General features: G+C 42.1%; 1 protein-coding gene across 2 annotated transcripts in view; it reads left to right on the forward strand.

The window, feature by feature from the left end:
• CREB3L2 (cAMP responsive element binding protein 3 like 2) overlaps positions 1-12,495 on the forward strand; it is a 77,218-nt gene extending 64,723 nt beyond the window's left edge. For both annotated transcript variants that reach the window (XM_087766378.1, XM_087766379.1), the window contains exons 7-12: positions 730-788; positions 2,173-2,241; positions 9,380-9,479; positions 10,414-10,540; positions 11,226-11,451; positions 12,395-12,495. In XM_087766378.1, coding sequence (XP_087622504.1) covers positions 730-788; positions 2,173-2,241; positions 9,380-9,479; positions 10,414-10,540; positions 11,226-11,451; positions 12,395-12,470 — 657 coding nt within the window. In that variant the 3' untranslated portion in view covers positions 12,471-12,495. The remainder of the gene's footprint in view (positions 1-729; positions 789-2,172; positions 2,242-9,379; positions 9,480-10,413; positions 10,541-11,225; positions 11,452-12,394) is intronic.
• The last annotated feature ends 5,949 nt before the right edge of the window (positions 12,496-18,444 follow it).

The raw sequence follows: 18,444 nt of genomic DNA on the forward strand, positions 1-18,444 counted from the left end.
CTGACATCTTTGCTACATAAGATAGTTGAAGACAGCAATAGGATTTCCTCCTTAGCTTTCTCTTCTTAAATCTGAACAAGCCTGTCTTTCTCTGCCTTTCCTGATATGTCATGTGTTCCAGCACGCTTATTATAGCAGTGGCCCTCCTCTGGACTTGCTTCTATACATCCACAGTATTTATTTCAGAGTCACAAACTGTATGCTGTACTCAACTGTGGTCTTGCAGGCGCTGAATAGAGGGGAAGAACCACTTCTCTTGCCCTGCTAGCTACAATCTTGTTCATGTAGACCCGGATCTGTTTGGCCACCTTTGCTACAGGGGCACATGGCTGACTTATGTTTGACGTGTTCATCAGGACCCCCAGGTCTTTCTACAAAGCTGCTTTCTAATGCATGCATGGGCTTTTCCTTTCCCAGATGCAGGGCATTGTCCTGGGATCATCTTTTAGTATTTGTCCTAGGATATTCTCTCCAGATGAATCTGATTTACTTTTTAAGGTTAGTTCTGTAAGAGCAAGGAATGATCTTTTTCCTACTACTGAGAGGAGCAGTCTTGCTTCAGGATGTGGAAACAGACCAAGTCAGAGCTTTGCTTGCCAGAAATAGAAATGAGAGCAGTACAGAGGCTTGAATCTAATAACGTCAGGGCTTTTTACCAGTTTATTAATTCATCTCTGATGCTTTTTTTTTCTATGCAAATATTTGGTGTTTTTCTTCTTTTTTCCTTAGATCTCTGCCCAGGAAAGTAGAAGAAAAAAGAAAGAATACATGGACAGTCTGGAAAAAAAGTAAGCCAGCCTCCTTCCTGTTTCAAGCGGGCCAATAGCACTAGTTGCTGGACTGGGAAGGGATCCAGCTGTTGATGCTGGGACTGTTTTGTGCACAGAGTGCCAGCTGCCATCTCGTGGTTATGACTGAGAAAAGGCCTTTCTTCTGGCTTCTGCTTGTACATGTGCTGGGGTGCTGCATTCATAACTGTGTCTGCCTGCAACACGTTGTTAACATGCTGACAAAGACTTTAAACGTTAAATAGGGCAAAATCCATCTGCTGTTGGCTTCCCCCTCATGCAACTCTGTTGGCCTAGTGGGTAGGCAGTGTCCAGGGAAAGGTGGATTCAGAGTGAATATATTATGTCTTCTAGTACAGATGGAGTCAGAAATAGGAAGTGAGTGAGTCAAGACTGCCTGGGAAAATAAGCAGGACTCAGGAAAACAGCGTGTGACCCGTCAACTTCCCTTAGTAAGAAGGAGCCAAACCCCCAGTTAGTGATTTATATCCCAAATTAATCTTTCTTCCAAGAGACAAGTATTCTAGTATTTCTCTTATGTGCTTCACCAGATGAATTTGTTAAACCCCTTGTACCATCTTTGGTGATATCCTTGATGCAATTTCCTTTTTTTCTTCTTATCTCTTTATAGCTGAATCTTGCTTTCTCAGAGTTACTCTTGTGAAATTCCGCCCTATGCATACAGATGTCAAAGCTATTTCCCTTTACCTTTTTCCTTCTTGAAGCTATTCCGGAGAGTCATGTTTGTCTTTTTAGGAGTCCCAGATTTTTCCTTGGACCTCTTAAGTGACATGTTGTATGATAATCTCCTTTAGTTTAGGAGGCTTCCAGGGGCAGTGTGGAAATGAGGACTCTCTTGGGAATTAATCTCCTGGCTTATTAGCCTCCATAAACTTGACATTCAAGGATATGATTTCAGAAGCATGGCATTTGCTAAATTGCTTGGTCCTTTATCCTAGCAATGAAATGCAAAGGAATGCCTTTGCACAAAATATTTGCTAACAACATAAATATAGCATGTTCTGTGACTTTTAAAGTATCTGTCCTATGGCCCAATGCACAGAGAAAGTCTGAGCAGGGTCTTTGCTGTTGCTATTTCAAGGGGCAAAAAGTAGTTACAGCCCATCCTGAATGAGCTGCACCTACTGCGATGTAGTTGAGCACTGTAAGCAGGTGCTCCGCAGCTAGTAGTATCTTTTGCAATGTCTTTTACGCTATGAAGTATGATTAAAGATTATGACTAAAGTTTGTTAGTGTAACTTTTCATTAAATGCAGGCAAGATCATAGAGCTCTCTGTGAAAGCAAGTTTGGTTTGTTTTACAATATCTCTTTAATAAATGACTGATTCTTTACATTCCTCTTTGTTTGCTTGTCTGTCTCCAGAGTTGAGACCTGTTCAAATGAAAATAGTGAGCTGCGTAAGAAGGTTGAAGTCCTGGAGAATACTAACAGGTAAGGTATGAAGGGAATAAAACAAAACCGTAGCATGATATTACAGTGAAAAGTGAAAATCTGGAAGTTAAGAGATCAATTGAAATGTAAACAATAGCTGTATCTGACGTGGTTAATGTCAAAGAAAGATGAGGAAAGCCAGTTATCATGACTGCAGTGTAGTGTAAAGTGTGGAGGCTTTGATGTCAGGTCTTAAAACTGTCTCCCTAGCCTGTGATGTGCTTGAGAAACCTTTCAGCACTCTTCTTTGAGTTCTTCCACTGCCCACAGAAACATAATTAGTGATACATAACAAACAAAAAACTACGGCTCAACCCTCCAAATTGTCTTTATTTGGTGAAAGACTGTTTTGACAGGAGACCTTGACCTGGAACATGACACTGCCAGAAATTACAGTGCTGAAGCTCGAGTCATTATTAGTTCCTTCTGAACTACTAGATATTTTTGCAATTATTGTACACCCTTCTAACGATCTCACACCTCAGAATTTCCTTCACTTGGAGGGGAAAAATCAACTTCTTGCTTCTTCACTTCTGAAGAAACGGGTGACTCGGTGGCTTTCTCAAAGGACACATGGCAGAAAATGTTGATTAGCTGAGCTTTTAATCGGATGTTAGCTGAGACTGGAGTGTCAGTCATGGCTTATGCTTGGCGTGTTCTCTAATGATGGCAAATTCCAATGAGTAGGTACTAGATAAGCCCACTGTTAACACCTTCTAGTTAGAGGCATTTGTAGTGATGGTTGAATATTACCATTGAACATGATGGTAGCACTGAAGTGTGGGAGGAGGCTGGGTTTTGAAGATAAGACCCACGATCAAGGAAAATGGCCCTAGAGCTTGTCTGGCAGCCAATGTATCGCTAATTGAGTCACATGTGTTGTTTCTAATCTCCGGATCCAATCTCTCATTTCATGGAGCCAGACCCTGTAGCACTGTAATTTGCTGGAGAGTGTCTCCCACACACTGCTCATGCATAAAGACATCTGCTGCTTGTTTGAAGAGAGCCGAGCCATTTCTGTGCCTCTTGTATCTTCCTCCAGGGTTTTACATAAAAGAACCGGGAATTGTTCTGTAGGTGGGGATTAGGGTTTTCTCTCCCAGGATCTGTCCCAGGAGGTGCTGAAGCCAGCTGCTCTAAGGAAAGATGCAGCTGTCGATGAACCACTCAGGGACAACATGTTGTCAAGCCTAGAGTTGTTCTTCCGAGTTCAGCTAAATTTGGCCAACTGTTTTGATGTCTGAGTTGTTGCGGATGTGGTCAGGAGCACAGCTTTGTTGGTATTGTCCATCCTTTTAGGCAGGACTCTTAGCATCTTCTCTATTGTTTGATGATCTTAATTCTGTCATGCTACATGCTCTAAAAATATTTAGCTAAATGATATTATCTCCAAATCCTTCATACTTTGGGTATGTGGGATGAGCTGCATTGTTTTCTTCCCTCTGCAATAGCATTGATATTGATTTGTAATCTCCTGCAGAGAAGGAGATGTTCCTGACACAGAAATTCTTACAATTCATGGCGATCCTGGTTTGGCTATTTAGATACAAACTGTATCTAAAATCTGTTAAGGCTTCAAATTGAAGTACTGAGAAATTTGTAAAAGTGCCTGCTTTCATTAAGCCTGAATTATGTAACATACCACATTATGGTTTTTTTCACCTTAACCCCAAAGAGCCACTTTTCTTATTTAGTGTATAACTGTGCAACTATCTCATTCAGAGAATGGTTCCAGGCCCTTGTTTAATGTACATTATCCACTTCCTACGATGAATTAAAAATGTCTGGTTTCCTCATTGGTATTTGCACAGAGCCTTGATGTGGCATCCAGAAACTGTTCCAATGTTTCAGAACCTGTCTTCACAGCATCCTGTAGCTGGTACTTCTATCTCCTATGTACAATCAGGAATCAAAGTTCAAAGTAGTGATGGTCAAAATTGTGCCATGTCAGTTTATTCTTGGATGCCCAAATTTATATGTTTGGGACTTTATTTCTCAAAGTACCTAGCACACACTCATACACACATGTATCTTATTTAATATGCCCAAAGCAGAGCCCCAGTTGACTTTAGTTGCAACTTTGAGTGTTCAATGCAGTAAAAACTGAAGATGTCGTTGAAGGTATTATCTAAAAGTAAATCTACAAACATTAGAGCTGTTCTTTTGTTGTGAAAAATTGTAAAAGTGGAAGAAAGATAAGACGAAAATAAGAGCTGTGATTACATGTAAAAGTGTTCATGCATTCAAGCGTAGATGAGGACAAAGTTGGTTTTTTACCTTGTTGGGAAATTGGACTATAGCTGCTTACCTAAAAGTTCATGCACATGTATGTACTGTCAGTCAGTATCATGTTTTTATAGTCTGGCTGGAGTTGAGAGGAACTGAAGGGCAATTTCCAAAACATGCAACTATTGAACAGCAGAGTTTCCTTTTGGTATGTGCAATCAGTTTTTTAGAGCATGTTATTCTATATATAGAATATATTTGCACAGATGATACATACCTAAGACTTCAGGGAAACCCTGCTTGCATTTCAAAATCTGGCTCCAAACCATGGAAACACTAGAATTTCTTCTGGTAAAAATGTTCCTACATTATTCTCAGTAACATGAAAAAATTTAGAAGAATCTTCCTGAGAGCCTGCCTTAGCCTGAAATTCTGGATCTGAAAAGATGTAATGTAAAAGGTGCAAGTGTGGTCAAAAAATTTGCATCCAGAAACATCTCCCCTGACATTCATGCATCTTAAAAGGCAAGGCAGGAGGCTGGGGATCAAGATGCAGGGGAGTTTTTAATTCTCGTTACTCTGGGTGAGTGACTGCAGCATTTTTGGCATCTTTAGTATTAGAACACTAGCATATGTTTCCTCTCCTAATTTATGTGACTCAGTCTCTTAAAAGAAACCCATCCAAGTTCCTTTCTAGGCAGTTTTCTCAAAATTGAGGAATCACATTATTACATGCCTATCTGTTATGTCTTGTAGCCACAAGTGTGCCAGGCTCCCACTGGTTTGAGCAGCGTCTGAACATGAGGGGCACTGCTGTCCTAGAAAGCAAAGGGTGTGAGAGGAAGCTGGTGCCCAGAATTGAACTGACTTGTCCCAGTCACCAAGAAGGCTCGGTCCACTCAAGTTTTGGCACTGGGACCGAAGGCAGAAACTGCCAGTGATCTAGGGGGTTGAATACAGACTCTGACACCAGTGTTGTCTAGCTGGGAGCCATGGCTATGTGGGCTTAAAGACAGTATTGAAACATCTGGTACTGTGTATGACACATGAGAAGTACTTTTGCTTTTCAATTCTGTTGAGTCTGTATTTATAGATACAATGATGATCACTTTTCCTGGAGAAATGATAGACATAGGATCCAATTAGCATATGGTTGAGAGTGTCACACATGGACAATGCATGCAAGTAGCTGCTAGAGTTGATCCCATGGAGTAGTGGCTAGGAAGTTGTGTAGATCACTCTGACAGGCACCTTAAAGGCAATGGCTTTCTAAATACGATTGGGATGTTCTTCCATTTCTCATGCTTCTGCTCAAGCTATTGTACAACTCCCAGTCATCTAAAGATCAAGTTGCATATCAGTCTGACCCACCAAGGGTTTATCAGCACCAAAGCTGCCAGACTTCACTGATTTGCTTGGCTGTTCCTTTATTTGAGGCTGGTAAAGTCATTTTACCAAGTCGTTTTCAAGGAGTGAAGGATCTGGATTTAAGTTGCAATGAGAGATCTTGCACTTCATTTCAGACTACCCTTATAATAGTTGACAAAGTGTGGCAGCCCTGGAGTGACTCCTTGTTTTCAAAGCAGCAGGACAGTGTTTTTTTATGCTGAAACATCTTTGATGAAAAATTGTTGGATTTTTTCTCTGTAATTCAAATGAGAAACAATTGTGGATTTTTTCCTGCTTTGAGGTATTCTAGTCTTTCAGTGAAAACCTTACTTTGGGATTTGCTCTCTTTCCTACAAATAGGACAGGCAGAGAAGGAATCTGTGTGTAGAGTTGGAAGACAGAATAATTTTTCTCTCTCCTTATCAAAATTAGGTTTTGTCCCTCACAAAGTAGATAAATTCTCTGAAAAATCTTGATCAAAATAAACAGTGTTTGGTGTCCCCTAGAAGCTGTCTTTTTTTGTTTAAATTGATGTTGGATTTTAAACATAAACACTGAATTGAGGAAGCCTCCCGGGTGGCTAGGTCCTGGAGTGACAAATTTTCTCTCCTTAATCAAAGTGTCACAGGAAGCAGAGGGGTAGCCTTGACTTGTTCCTTACTTTGGTAGTGAAAGGGGCTCTTCTGAAGATGAATACGTGAATGTGCACACAAAAACAAGGCATCACAGGCAGAGTGATTTGCTGGCAGCGTGTGGAAGGGAGAGCAGGAGTCTTCAGTCACTTTACAGCTTTCCTATGAGGTGCTTCCATTGGCAGAGAAAAGCGTGAAAGCACGTTCACACCTCCTACGGAGGTGACCCTCTAATTGAATATCACTGGGAAACGTGTCAGACACAGTGAAAATAATCCCTGTGGGTGCAAACCCCCTTATGCACGCTGCCTTGGGATTGCATTTTCTCCTGTTAGGACTTCGCCATAGGCGGTGTGTTTCACTAAAAGCATTTATGGCCTTCCTGGTGCTATTTAGAGGGAGCATCTTCGCTTAACCTAAGTTCCTGTTCTGCAGAGCAGAGAGCTGCTCCTTTTCCCTCTCGTAGTCCAGATCATCCCTGCAGCCGTCCAGTAACAATGAAGACAGCTTTTGCATGGGAAAGATCTTTTGACCTTGGAATCCAGTCTTCCACCAAGGAGTGCCTCATTTTGGCAGTGGCAGGGTAAACTGGTATCATCTCTGAACAAACAAACTTGTTTCTTGCTCTTGCCTTGGCTTTTGCGCTTAGTTTGAAAATGCACCTGTAGCCTGTCAGCTCCAAACACTGAGTTCTTGTCTGCAGAGAATAAGGCAGTAGCTCTGCTCAGATAAATAACTTGGGGGAGAAAGACATTTTATAGAAGGTAGTTGGTAAATAAGGTGGGTGATGAATGTTCCTCTGTGTATAGAAGACCTCAGAATACCTGCCTAATTATACTTTCCAAAAAGAGAGCATTTTGGAATCAGCTCTCTGGGCCCACTCTGCCCAGCAGGTTTTTTAAATTGGGCACAAAAAAGCAGAGATGAGCAAAATGAGGAGAATTGCCTCTTCTCTGTTGATTTCCTCACCAGCCATTAGCTGTTTTCTCACTGACGCCTCCACAAAAAGTGGCAAGAGTGATCAGCATTTCAAGGCTGCTTCTGCTGCTGCTGCCAGCCCCCGAGCTGGGGAGGAGGAGAGCTCCTTCCTCCTCGCTCCGCAGAGCTGTTCCATGTCGAGCCCAGTGAGTCAGGCCTGAAATGGGGGGAAAATTTAGTCTTCTGTAATAGCACAGAAATTGCAGGGTTAAAAAGGCGTTGCTGTATAGCATAGCTGGTGGCATATGGTGGGAATACCGTATGCGGCACGTTCTGTGCCGGAAAATGATATATACCATGTACGCAACTCTTTGTGACCCCTATGCCATGTAGTGGATGGGAGGAGGAATTGGGGAAAGATGCAGAATTAGAATGGTCTCATTTACGTGATGGACAGTGTTTTCATCTCTTAATTTGCCTGTGGTCTCTCTAATAGTGAATAAAGGACTGAATTAGATGAATTGCTTTCTTTTTTTAAATATTGAGTTGCAGAATAAACCATGCTCTCAAGAGCATGCAAGACATCCTTCCTTAATAAGTTGAGAAGTATCTGCTGGCCCAGACATATCTCTGCTGTGAGCGTGCCTTGTGCTCATTTCAGAATGCATTCCTGAAGTCCTTGAATTCATTAAACCCTAATTAGCAATGAGCATTGATGATTAAAAAAATCTATAATAATAGGCAGACAAGTGTATATTGAGCTGTGAAGGCACCTCTGGGTCTGTCCTACAATTAGCTTTTAGCCAGTTTGATCTTAAAATAATCCTTCTATTTTCTCTGACATCCTAACCTTGCCTCTTGCTTTAGCATTTGACGTCACAGCCTCCGAAGCTTGTTGCCTGGAGTTTTGTGGGGGTTACCCTCTGCAAGAGGTTGTGAGACTTACAGGAGAAACTAAAAGTAAAGTTGGAAACAAACAGCAAAGTTAACATCCTGATGCAAAATTGTACTATATTTGACTGTGTCGAGGGCAAGTATTTGGATTACTCCTTATCTGTTAAAAAGCTTTAATGAAAACGAAATGAAAACTGCTGTGAAAACCGTATATCAATCATTCTTTGAGATAATTTCCCATGTAAATTACTAATATCCTAACTGTAGTGATTGATGATGACACAGCAAAAGAAAAACAGACAGAAAGACAGATCACCTTCCTGGTCTGGGACTATTGACTCCAACCAGAACAGAATTGCCATTACGGTTGGCACCTCTTTGTGGTTGGGACCTCTGAAAGACACAGTCAGAGTAGTCACTTCAAGCATCTGTGATTTTTGTCAGCTCCTGGAGGATTTAACAAATAGCAATGAAGTGCTTTACTTAATAAATGAATTTATGAGAAATGAAGTCTGTGCCTATGTCTAGCTTTAAGACCTTCTCTTTGAAAATGGTCCAGCATGTGGTCCAGACCACTGTACAGCAGGTTTTCAGGAAAAAGGAGGTAGCTGTATACCTCTGCCACCAATTAGAGCAGTTACAAACTTGCTTCTGCACCTTTTCACATAATGTTGAAACTCCTGCTGAATTCATGACACAGAACCAGGTTGTATATGCATCTAGTCACTTGCACATAGAGCAGTTTCAGTTGTTTGTACGCTTACCAGAATTGTTTCTTGTAGAAACACTGAAAATGCAGTTTTTACTTATAAGAGTCTTCTGAAAGTGCTGAGGAAGTTCAAGGACATCAGTTGAGGGAAAGCCAAAGGATCTTTTTGAAAGGTCTGGTGGTAATACATGTAAAAATTTTGTAAAACTAAAAACATCCCTTGCTACTAACTTCAAGGGGAGGACTTTAATGATCTGTACCTTGTCATAAATGCTGTATTACTGCCAGGTGTGGTATTTGAAGCAAAAAGATGTTTAACCAGCAAGTAGATCAGTGCATTTGATGCTTGTCTGTTGTCTTTTCTTTCCAGAACACTTCTGCAGCAGTTGCAGAGACTCCAAGCCATGGTTGCTGGGAAAGTGTCCCGTTCGTGTAAGGCAGCTAGCACACAGACAGGGACCTGTCTTATGGTGAGTGTCTCTAAAGCTGGGAATTGTAGGGGAATGAGAATCTCTTTCCACTGCTCAAAGGCACATCCCTTGTTCTGTGAAGCCCCTCACCCACAAATTCTCAGCTTGGGAAACTTCTTTTCAAAATATGACAATTAATTTTGAGGAAGGTGAAACTCCTGGCTGATGAAGATTAACGGTTGTAGGAAGGCATTTAATTCTGGAGGAGACTGGGCCTGTGCTTTTGATTGGATGCTGCAGTGATGAAAGAAGGAGCGCTGCTCCTTTGAGTGACCTGTTTTATTATTTCCTACAATATTTTATGTGAGAAATGGTGTCTAGAGTTGTAAAATGAAAACGATGGTGACCTTTGATGCCTGGTTCTTTTGATACCAGTAAAAATAAACTTGCTTATCCAAATAAAAATATGACTAAAGCTGTAACTCTACCTCTGGCCTATTTCAGTAATAGTAGTCAGGATAAGAAAAGGATTTAAATGAAATTTTTCCTTTTCCCCTCCTTACACTCAGCCAGGAAGTTCCCTTTATACTAGTGCTATAAATTGATGGAAATGATTTTCAAGGCCTAAGTTGTTCTCCTAGTCTGCCAGCCTCTCTGTCACTTCGCAGCAAGACTGGGGCCAGCAGCAGAAATAATCTTGGAAATTCCCAACAGCATCTGTAAAACACACATGGTGGTTGTGTCTGCTTTTCAACTTTGGGAGGAAATAAGGTTATAGGCCAAAGTGGTGGCATTGAAATCTGCCCTTTAAAACACTGAATTGTTATTGTGTATGTACCTTTGCTAAGAGATACTGTATGTAGTGATGAAAATGGCCTCAAATGATTTGTTTTGAAAAAGTATCAGATTTGCATTGTGTTGATTCTTAGTTTTCATGTGCACGTGTGGGCCCAGAGCTAGTGCGCTTACCTCTTCTGCATCTTCCCTTTGCCAGATGGTGGTGCTGTGCTTTGCAGTAGTTTTTGGCAGCTTCTCTCAGAGCTATGGGCCATATCCTTCTGCTACAAAGATGGTGTTGCCCAGGCAGCATTCCTCACCAGAGTCCTACACAGACTCCATTGGTAAGTGACAACTATCCCAGTCTTGCTCCCTGCTTGGTTGTGCTTTGACACTTGTTTTCCACCCCCATCCCTAACCCTCTCCTCAAGCACCTTTTGCTTTTCTTCTCCTTAGCGGGCCATTCCTTGATATACCTGTGTCTTTCAAAGGATAGCCTGGCAAGCTGTTCTGGTGGCAGAAGACTTCATAGACATGGGCAAAGCCTTTCCCCACTAGCCTGCTTGGTACTTCTGTTTAAAGCAGTTTTGTTTCTGTTTGTGGAACTAAAGCTAGTGGTCTGTAAAAGGTAGCAGGATTTCTACTCGGTAGTAAATGTTCATACTGTTAAAATGCGCAACTGATATCAGCTGGTGTGTCCTTTGCCAGTGTCACCAGAGTCCAAGGACTGAGTGGGAAACTGTCAGTATTATATACCTGTAATGAACTAGCTGCTTTCAACGTATATTATCAAAGTGATTGTTTCATTTTGTTCTTGTTTTGTGAATAATTCAGAGCTTTTTGATCCCTAGCTGGACCATTGCTGTGGTATCTTTCCTGAGCTATCAGATTAGAAGTTAATCACTATGAAGAGAAAAGACCTTTAGTTCTTTAGTTCTGCTCTGACGGTTTCCATTTCCTGAAATGACCAGGGATGTTCTCCGAGCTGCCTGTTTCTCATCTCTTTTTGCCTTCTGTCTTTGTATGCAGTGAGGTCAAGGAGTCTGCTAATTTATGAAGAGCCTCACCAACTGGAGGAGTCGTCAAGCCCGATCTCCTTTGCAGATCGCAATGACGGGCAAGCAGACACCTCCAAGTACACAGCGCTGTCCCTGGAAGCCGTGCCAGGGACACAGCAGGATGATATCATGCAGTTCACAATAGCCAACGAGACAAGGCTAGAGAAATCGGTGCTGCTGGGCCTGCAGCAGCACAGGTGAGCGGAGGGTGGGCTGCTTGTCATACGGCTGTTCGGCATCACTCACTTGTGCCTGGAGGCCAGCAGTAAGACTAGGGGCTCAGCTATGCTGGGCACTGTGAAACATGAAGTGAGAGTTCGGTCTCTATCTGGAGAGCTTATAGGCAAAGTTATTGTTACTCTGGAGAAGTGGTTGCAACAATATTGTAGTAATACAGCTACCAAACTCAGTGCTTCTGCCAGAAACCTAACCCCTGTAAACCTGTTAGTTGTGCCTACCCACTTCTTTAAGCACTTCTGTGTTTCCTAAAGGAATAAGCTTTCGCCAGTTGGGTGGAAGTGTGAGGCTGTGAGTCACTGGGCTTTCAATGAGGTTAGAGTGTGAAGAGCTGGAGCTTCTCGCAGCAGTGATCTTACTAAAGCATTACTGTGGAAAGTTTGCAGGACTCAGTCTTAAGAGACAGACCTGTAAAGTTATCTGAACTACTTAACACAGAGCTCGTTCATAATTTATATTTTTTTTTTTTAGCATAAATGTAAATTTTTGGGACCTCTGCAAAGAGAGAGATTCACTGGTTTAAATATGTGTGTGCAGTTTTCTTTCCACTCTACCATTTCTCGTCCTGCCACTGTCCTGTTGGCCCGGGTCTTGGTCTCTGCTAACAAGCAGCAGCAAGCACGCCAAACAGTGGAGAGAGGGGTTTTGTTTGAAAGCCTGCTATTCTGAGGGCTAGGATGAGCCATGTCACCCCAAGCATGCCTTCTGAGCACTTGTGCCAGAAGTTATACTTAGAGCCAAAGAGATGACTAATTCGGTGTGTTACCATACTCCAACTGACAAGCACCTGGTAAATACTGAGTGCCTTTTTGGCATTAGCCAGTTCAAGCAGGATATGCGCTTTTAAAAATGACTAACTATTAGCGTTAACCTTTGTTGTTTTGGTTTTTTTGTTCCCTGCAGAGTCAACTCCGAACTAGAAGGAAATGAAACACTGAAGATAATTGAAATAGATAGAAGAGTCAATGCCACCTCTTAAAAATAAAAAAGGCCTTTTTTCTTGACTTCCCTCTTTCCCCACATATTTTCAACCAAAGTCCCCCTGACTTGTCGTCCTCAGTGAACCAAAGCACAAAAGAGAGGGAGTTCAACTTCTGCATTGACTGGTGAGGCTGTGACTGCAGATGGGATCTCTTGTGTTTGTAACTCCCTTCCTCACTTCACACGCAGTTCCTGTCTTTGCTTTTATTCCTTTCCTGTGTGATACTGCAAGGGCAGGATTGAATTATGATGGCAGATGATGCCAGCAGTGTGCCGGTGACTGGTGGGTGTGTGTGCGTGCATGCACACATTGTAATCAGAGCACAAAGACATTCTGTAGGAAAGTGAAATATGCAAAACTGATGGGAGCATGTGGGTGATAGGTTTCTTGGGAGAGGGGATTGAGAGAAAGAGGAGATGCAGCAGCTCAGAATCTAGCCACAGCTCCGTGCCTACTGGTCTACAGCACTTGAGCCTTTTGGGGGGACTGAGAAGCCTGTTGTGTAGTCTGCTTCTGAAGGGACAAGAATGGGCCCTGATACTGTTGAGTTAACAGCACAGGCAGGAGAGGAGCGGACAATGATGCTGCTGAATTGTCCTCCCCTAGCTCTTTCTCTCTTCTCCCCTCCAGCCCCTTTATCATTTAGCAGGGTAGGTTTCTCTCTGGGTTGAAAGCAGTCCTAGTAGGCTTCCACCCAGTCCAACTGCTTCCATCCTTGTGGGATTCAAGCAAAGATCAGTCACTGTCTTGTCACACTTTGTCCATGTGGGAGAATTACACTAGTTTAACTAAATCTGTTTAGAAAGCAGGTTTTGTTAAATTTATGCGATGTTTTGGATGGATATCCTTTAGTCTGCTTAAGGCTAATCTGTTTAGCTTAAACCAGTTCTTTTCCAACAAACTAAATCAATGTAAGGCTTAAACCAGAAGTGCCTCCTGAGAGGACCATATGGATTTAATTTATTGGCTTCTAGATGCGTTGATGGAATTTCTTATGTAGACTCGATCTCAGATTGTCCTGTGTTTTCCTTTCCTTGCCATCTTCCTGTTACTGTTGTAAATAGTATTTATTAGCTTCGCAAAACTTTGTTCAAGCAGTCGCAATGAAGAGGACTGAGCTTCCCTAACCCTGCAAGTGGTCTGGGCAAACTCTGAAATCAGACATACAAATATCACCGAATACCCATTCCTTCCCCCCAGGCTTGAATTGCCCTAAAGTAAAGCCATGGGTCTTATCTTCCTCTTGCCTCCTTTTCCAGAGATGTGATCTTAGACCAACTGCTTAGCCGAAAAGATAAGGGGCATAGGTAGCCCCAGCTAGGCACATGTCAGTCCTGAAGGTGGTAGATACTGTATTAACTGTATGGCAAGACAGCCCATGACCTGAGGAATTAAGTATGTAGGTGGCAGACAAAGCAAAAGAGGGATGAGATGGGCACACAGGGAGGGGAATCGACTGACCCAAGTTCAGTGGAAAAGCCAAGAGCAGTATTCAGGTCTGATCCTGGTACAGTACTCTTCTCCCTGCTTTGTTTCCTCCTTGTCCCATGTAGCTGTTGCCTTTAAGGGTTTTCCCTCTCTCACTTATCGTGGCCTTGCCTTTGCCCGAACTGTGCTTCTTGCAATTTGTCCTTGGAGTGGCACAGTCGAACCTACCCCAGGATTTGAGCAGGGTTTTATCTGGTTACTACAGAAGGGTGCTCAGACTCCATTGAGGATGGATTTAATGTGAAAATCCTAATTCAGCAGGCTAGCATATAGCTACTTTATGGTTTGCCAGAAGAAGTCAATTTAAAAAAAAAAACAAACACTTTTGAAGCTCTTTTTTCTTTTTTTTTTCCTCATGATAAATAAGGGAAAAACTAACGTAGCCTTACAAGTAATTTTTTACCATGTACAGTAGATATTTCCTACAAGTAGATATTTCCTACAAGTTCTATTTTGTAAAATATTGGATTTATATTTTATTACAGCAGCTGCCACACCAGCTCCTTTCTTGTTCTTCATTCTCCTTAGACTTTCTTCCTTCGGTATCCTATTTTGCCGCCCTCAGGCCTGACTCAAAACTCCATGAAATTAATGGAAAGAATTTGGTGGGTTAAGCAGGCTGTGGATCAGTCCCTACTGTGCCATTTTGAGAGGTGTTTCACATTAGTGACAGTGAAACATGTATCTGACTCCATGCAGTTGTCATGAGTTTTGGTGTACAGACGTGCTTTCTAGGTAATGCCCTATTCTTCTATGCAAGTGCCTTTATTATTATTTTACCGTTGGTGGCAATGAGAGGAGAAATGCCATTGTAGTCTACTTTGCAAGTGTTCCCTTCTTCTTGGCATGGGTCAGTCTCCTCCCTAGAGCCTCTTTCCCTTTACAGTGATCCTGCTGGGTCCTCTGCATCATTCCAGTATCCACCAACGACTTTTATATGGGGTTTTTTTGAGCAATGATTTAAGGCTTCACGTTAATAGTGAACACTGGTGGGTGCCACTGAGGGTGCCAGAAGGGATGGCTGCATTGCTTAGCCACATGAGGTCAGCAAAGTGACAGAAGGCTGGGACTGACCCTTCCACTACTGTACGGCTGATGAGTGTAAGTGGGGAAGGTCATAGCTTAGAAAATTCCTTAAATGGTCTTTTTTTTCCAGAGCACCCATGGTTTGCCGCCTCTGAGGGCAACTGAAAGGTTAAGTCTTCTGCAAAAGAGGCCCCAAGCTGTCAAGCACAACACTGCTCTTATTAAGCTTGCAGTTTGCACTGTCCATAAGTAGGAGGCCGCTCTGCCTGAGCTCATGCCCATTATCAGTTAAATGGATCACCTGCCATTGCAGATACAGCTGACTTCACTGTATTAAAACCAAAATTGAATTATTTCTCAATACTTAAAGGACAGACGATTTTGCAAAACCCAAACAACCCCCTCTCTTCAAAACCTACTGCACTAGTCACCATTAAAGCTTTGCCATTTTGTTTGCTTAATTTGGGCATGTCAGTTCAAATCTGATTGGACGATAGTCATGTTTTCATCTGGAGCGTTTTAGACTGGCCACAGTCTGGGTCAGGCCTCTGAACTAATTCACCCAAGCCAGTATGACAATACCAATTTTCTTGTAGCTGTTTGATACTCTATTTCTATAATCTTAATTTGTGTAATCTTTTAAGTTATTTTTAGGTACTCTTTTGGGGAATCTCTTGACTTGGCACACACATTGCTTGGGGATTTATTATATTAAATATTACTTCTTTATAATAAGGAAAACCTTTGCTTTACTTTGGTATGTTTGTGATCGTTTTTCTTCAGGGGCCTTACAGGTTTCTTTGCTAGATACCAGAGGCCAAGAATCTCCTGTCATCACCTGCCCACAGGCTGTTATGCGACAAGGACCTCGCTATCTCCAGAGGCAGTTCATGCCCGTGTTCCTTACCTAGCAGGGGGACAGAGGAGGCAGGACACGTGCCATTGCACTGCCAGCTGCAGCAGTCCGGGGGTGACCCAAGTGTGAATGTTGATGCACTGCGGACCACGTGGAGAGGCAGCTGTGTGTGCTCTGCGTTAAGGGCACAGGGAAGGAGTAGTAAGGCGTATTCAGGGAGGATGCCAGTATAAGTGCTTTTAATTAGCTCAGCTATATTACTTGAGGTCTTAGCCCTCTGCCAGTATACTTTTTTTCCAGCCATCAGTGACTTGATGCTGTGGAATGTGTGTGTATGGACAGGGCAGGCGAAGGCCTTATGTGCTACTTAATTTCCATTTCCACGAGAGAACTTAAGTGATCCTTAGAGTCTTCAGCTGTAACATTATGCTGCTTGTCAGCACAATTTTATACACACTAGTAAACTTACCTTTTGGCCCATAGCTTTAAAGCATGTCTAGATCTGTCGGGTCTTTGCTTCTAGGGAGGTAAGCTACGAAGGAATGTAGGGCATTATTTTATATATATATATATATATATATATATATATATATATATTTGAAAAGTATCAAGCACAGGGCATGTGACAGTTCTAACCTTGTTACCAGTGTGTAGATAATGTTGTTGGTGTTTTGTTTTTTTTTTTTTCCCCAGGCTATTTATAGTTCTTTGCTGCATTTCTCTTATTTCAGCTGTACCATTCAATATTTTTCAGCAGCACAGACTAATAATGGATTAGGCTGAGGTTCTTAGGCCAGATCCCAGCTGATACAACGCAGCACGCTTTTCCTTCACCGCCTTTGGAGGCTGCAGGTCTGATTTATACTGGCAGGGGACCTCTTCCGTATCTCTCTGTGTAACAATGTGTCTCAATGTATTCTTCATTTTTCTAATGTAGAGCTGAAAATGAATATAAAAACTTTTCTTCTTTGGGTTTTTTTTTTTCCCTGTTAAAAATACAACCCACCTCTGCGCTCCCATCCCCCCAAACTATCAGCAGTGAATTCTGTCTAGACACATTTAGAATGTAGGTCAAGTAAATGAATGATACTAATTGCTACATTGGGAGGGATTTCCACTGAGTATTTGGGCTCTAGATTCTAGCTAATGCCAAGAGGCCATTGTACAAAACCCACGCAGCTAAGAACAGAAGTATATGGAGTATTTTTATACTCTTGGTGACTAAAATATTTTTCTCAAGTCACTAATTAGAAAGAGAACATTTTGTATTCTGAAGGTGAAATGGTAGGTCAGTACTTTGTAACTACAAAAGTTACACTCGCCTCTATAAGTGGCGTAGTGCTATGATGTGTTGCTGCTTTGCGCTATAGTGTTAAGGATAAACAGCTTTGGGGGTTGCCAAGATGAATGAACTGGCTGACGTGTTAAGGTCTTTACAAATAGGATGTAAGGATTCAATCAATGGGCCAGGATATTGCAGCTTTCTCATGGCGGATGCAATGACAGTGGGCATTCAGGGATCTGTTGAGGCTGTGATCTCAGTTACTACTGCATTGCTTAGGTGATCAGCATCCTTTGGAGACTCCAGGATTGAGAGAGAAATTGCCATTTGTTTTTATGGTTTTCATGTCAGGCCTTTTTCTGCTTTACCAAGGTATATACCTGAATTGACTTCTTATGTAGAAAAGAGTGCATCTCGCAGGAAACTCTCATTTGTGATGCTGAAATGGCATGTCGATATTCTTTATTACAAGTAGTCTCTTCTCTGCCCTAAAGCCCATCTCCGTACTCTTCCTCTCAGAGCTGGAACTCAATAGGTGAGAACAAAACATGGGAAAGCTGGATTTGTAGACCTGTCTTACAGAAAAGATGAAAGAAGTGGCCGATGAGGGGACTCCTGATGTCGCAGGGATCCTTCCTAGTTCTTGATTCCATAAATCAGCAATGATAGTCTTTTTCAGTAGTTCCCCCTTGTTTTAGCTTTACTCTTCCCCTTGCTCTTTAATACTATGCAGTCTTGTTTATGCATATCTGACCTTTATGGTATATGCCATTTTTCCTTCCAACCAGCAGGTAAAAATCTTTTTGAACTTTAGCCAGCCCGTAATTAAGGGAGTGGAAGGGAAAGAGGGGGAAGCAGAGGCAAGTAATCAATTTCTTTTAACAGAACTCTGCTTGTATCTGACTTTGCCATATCGGATTTTAATTCATTGGTGCTGATGTAACTGTGTCTTGCTTTCTTCATTTGTGCAGATAGCAAGAATGAGTGCGAGCGTGTGTATATCCGTGCACGTGTGCATGGTGAGCAATTAAAAAAAAAAAACAAAACAGCAGAGTTGTATTTTTAATGTAGTAAGCATCACTAAATAAAGGCGTCTACCTGAACACACAGGGCACATTCCACTTGGTGCAACAGAAAGTCCAGGTGTTTCTCTCAGAAACCTGTTCACATTCCATGACACAGAGCACTTGTAAAACCGTAGTGTGAATTGCTGTCTGAAGGCTGTCCTATTAGCAATTTTTGACTGAAAGTTGTTGCATTGTGTCACTTTAGGTATATGCATAAATTGTGTGGCCTTTCTGTAGGACACCTCTGGCTTG

The sequence above is a fragment of the Nipponia nippon genome, unplaced genomic scaffold (assembly GCF_047370975.1).
Source record: "Nipponia nippon isolate SJK-2023a ecotype South Korea unplaced genomic scaffold, ASM4737097v1 scaffold_3, whole genome shotgun sequence".
NCBI classification, from domain to species: domain Eukaryota; kingdom Metazoa; phylum Chordata; class Aves; order Pelecaniformes; family Threskiornithidae; genus Nipponia; species Nipponia nippon.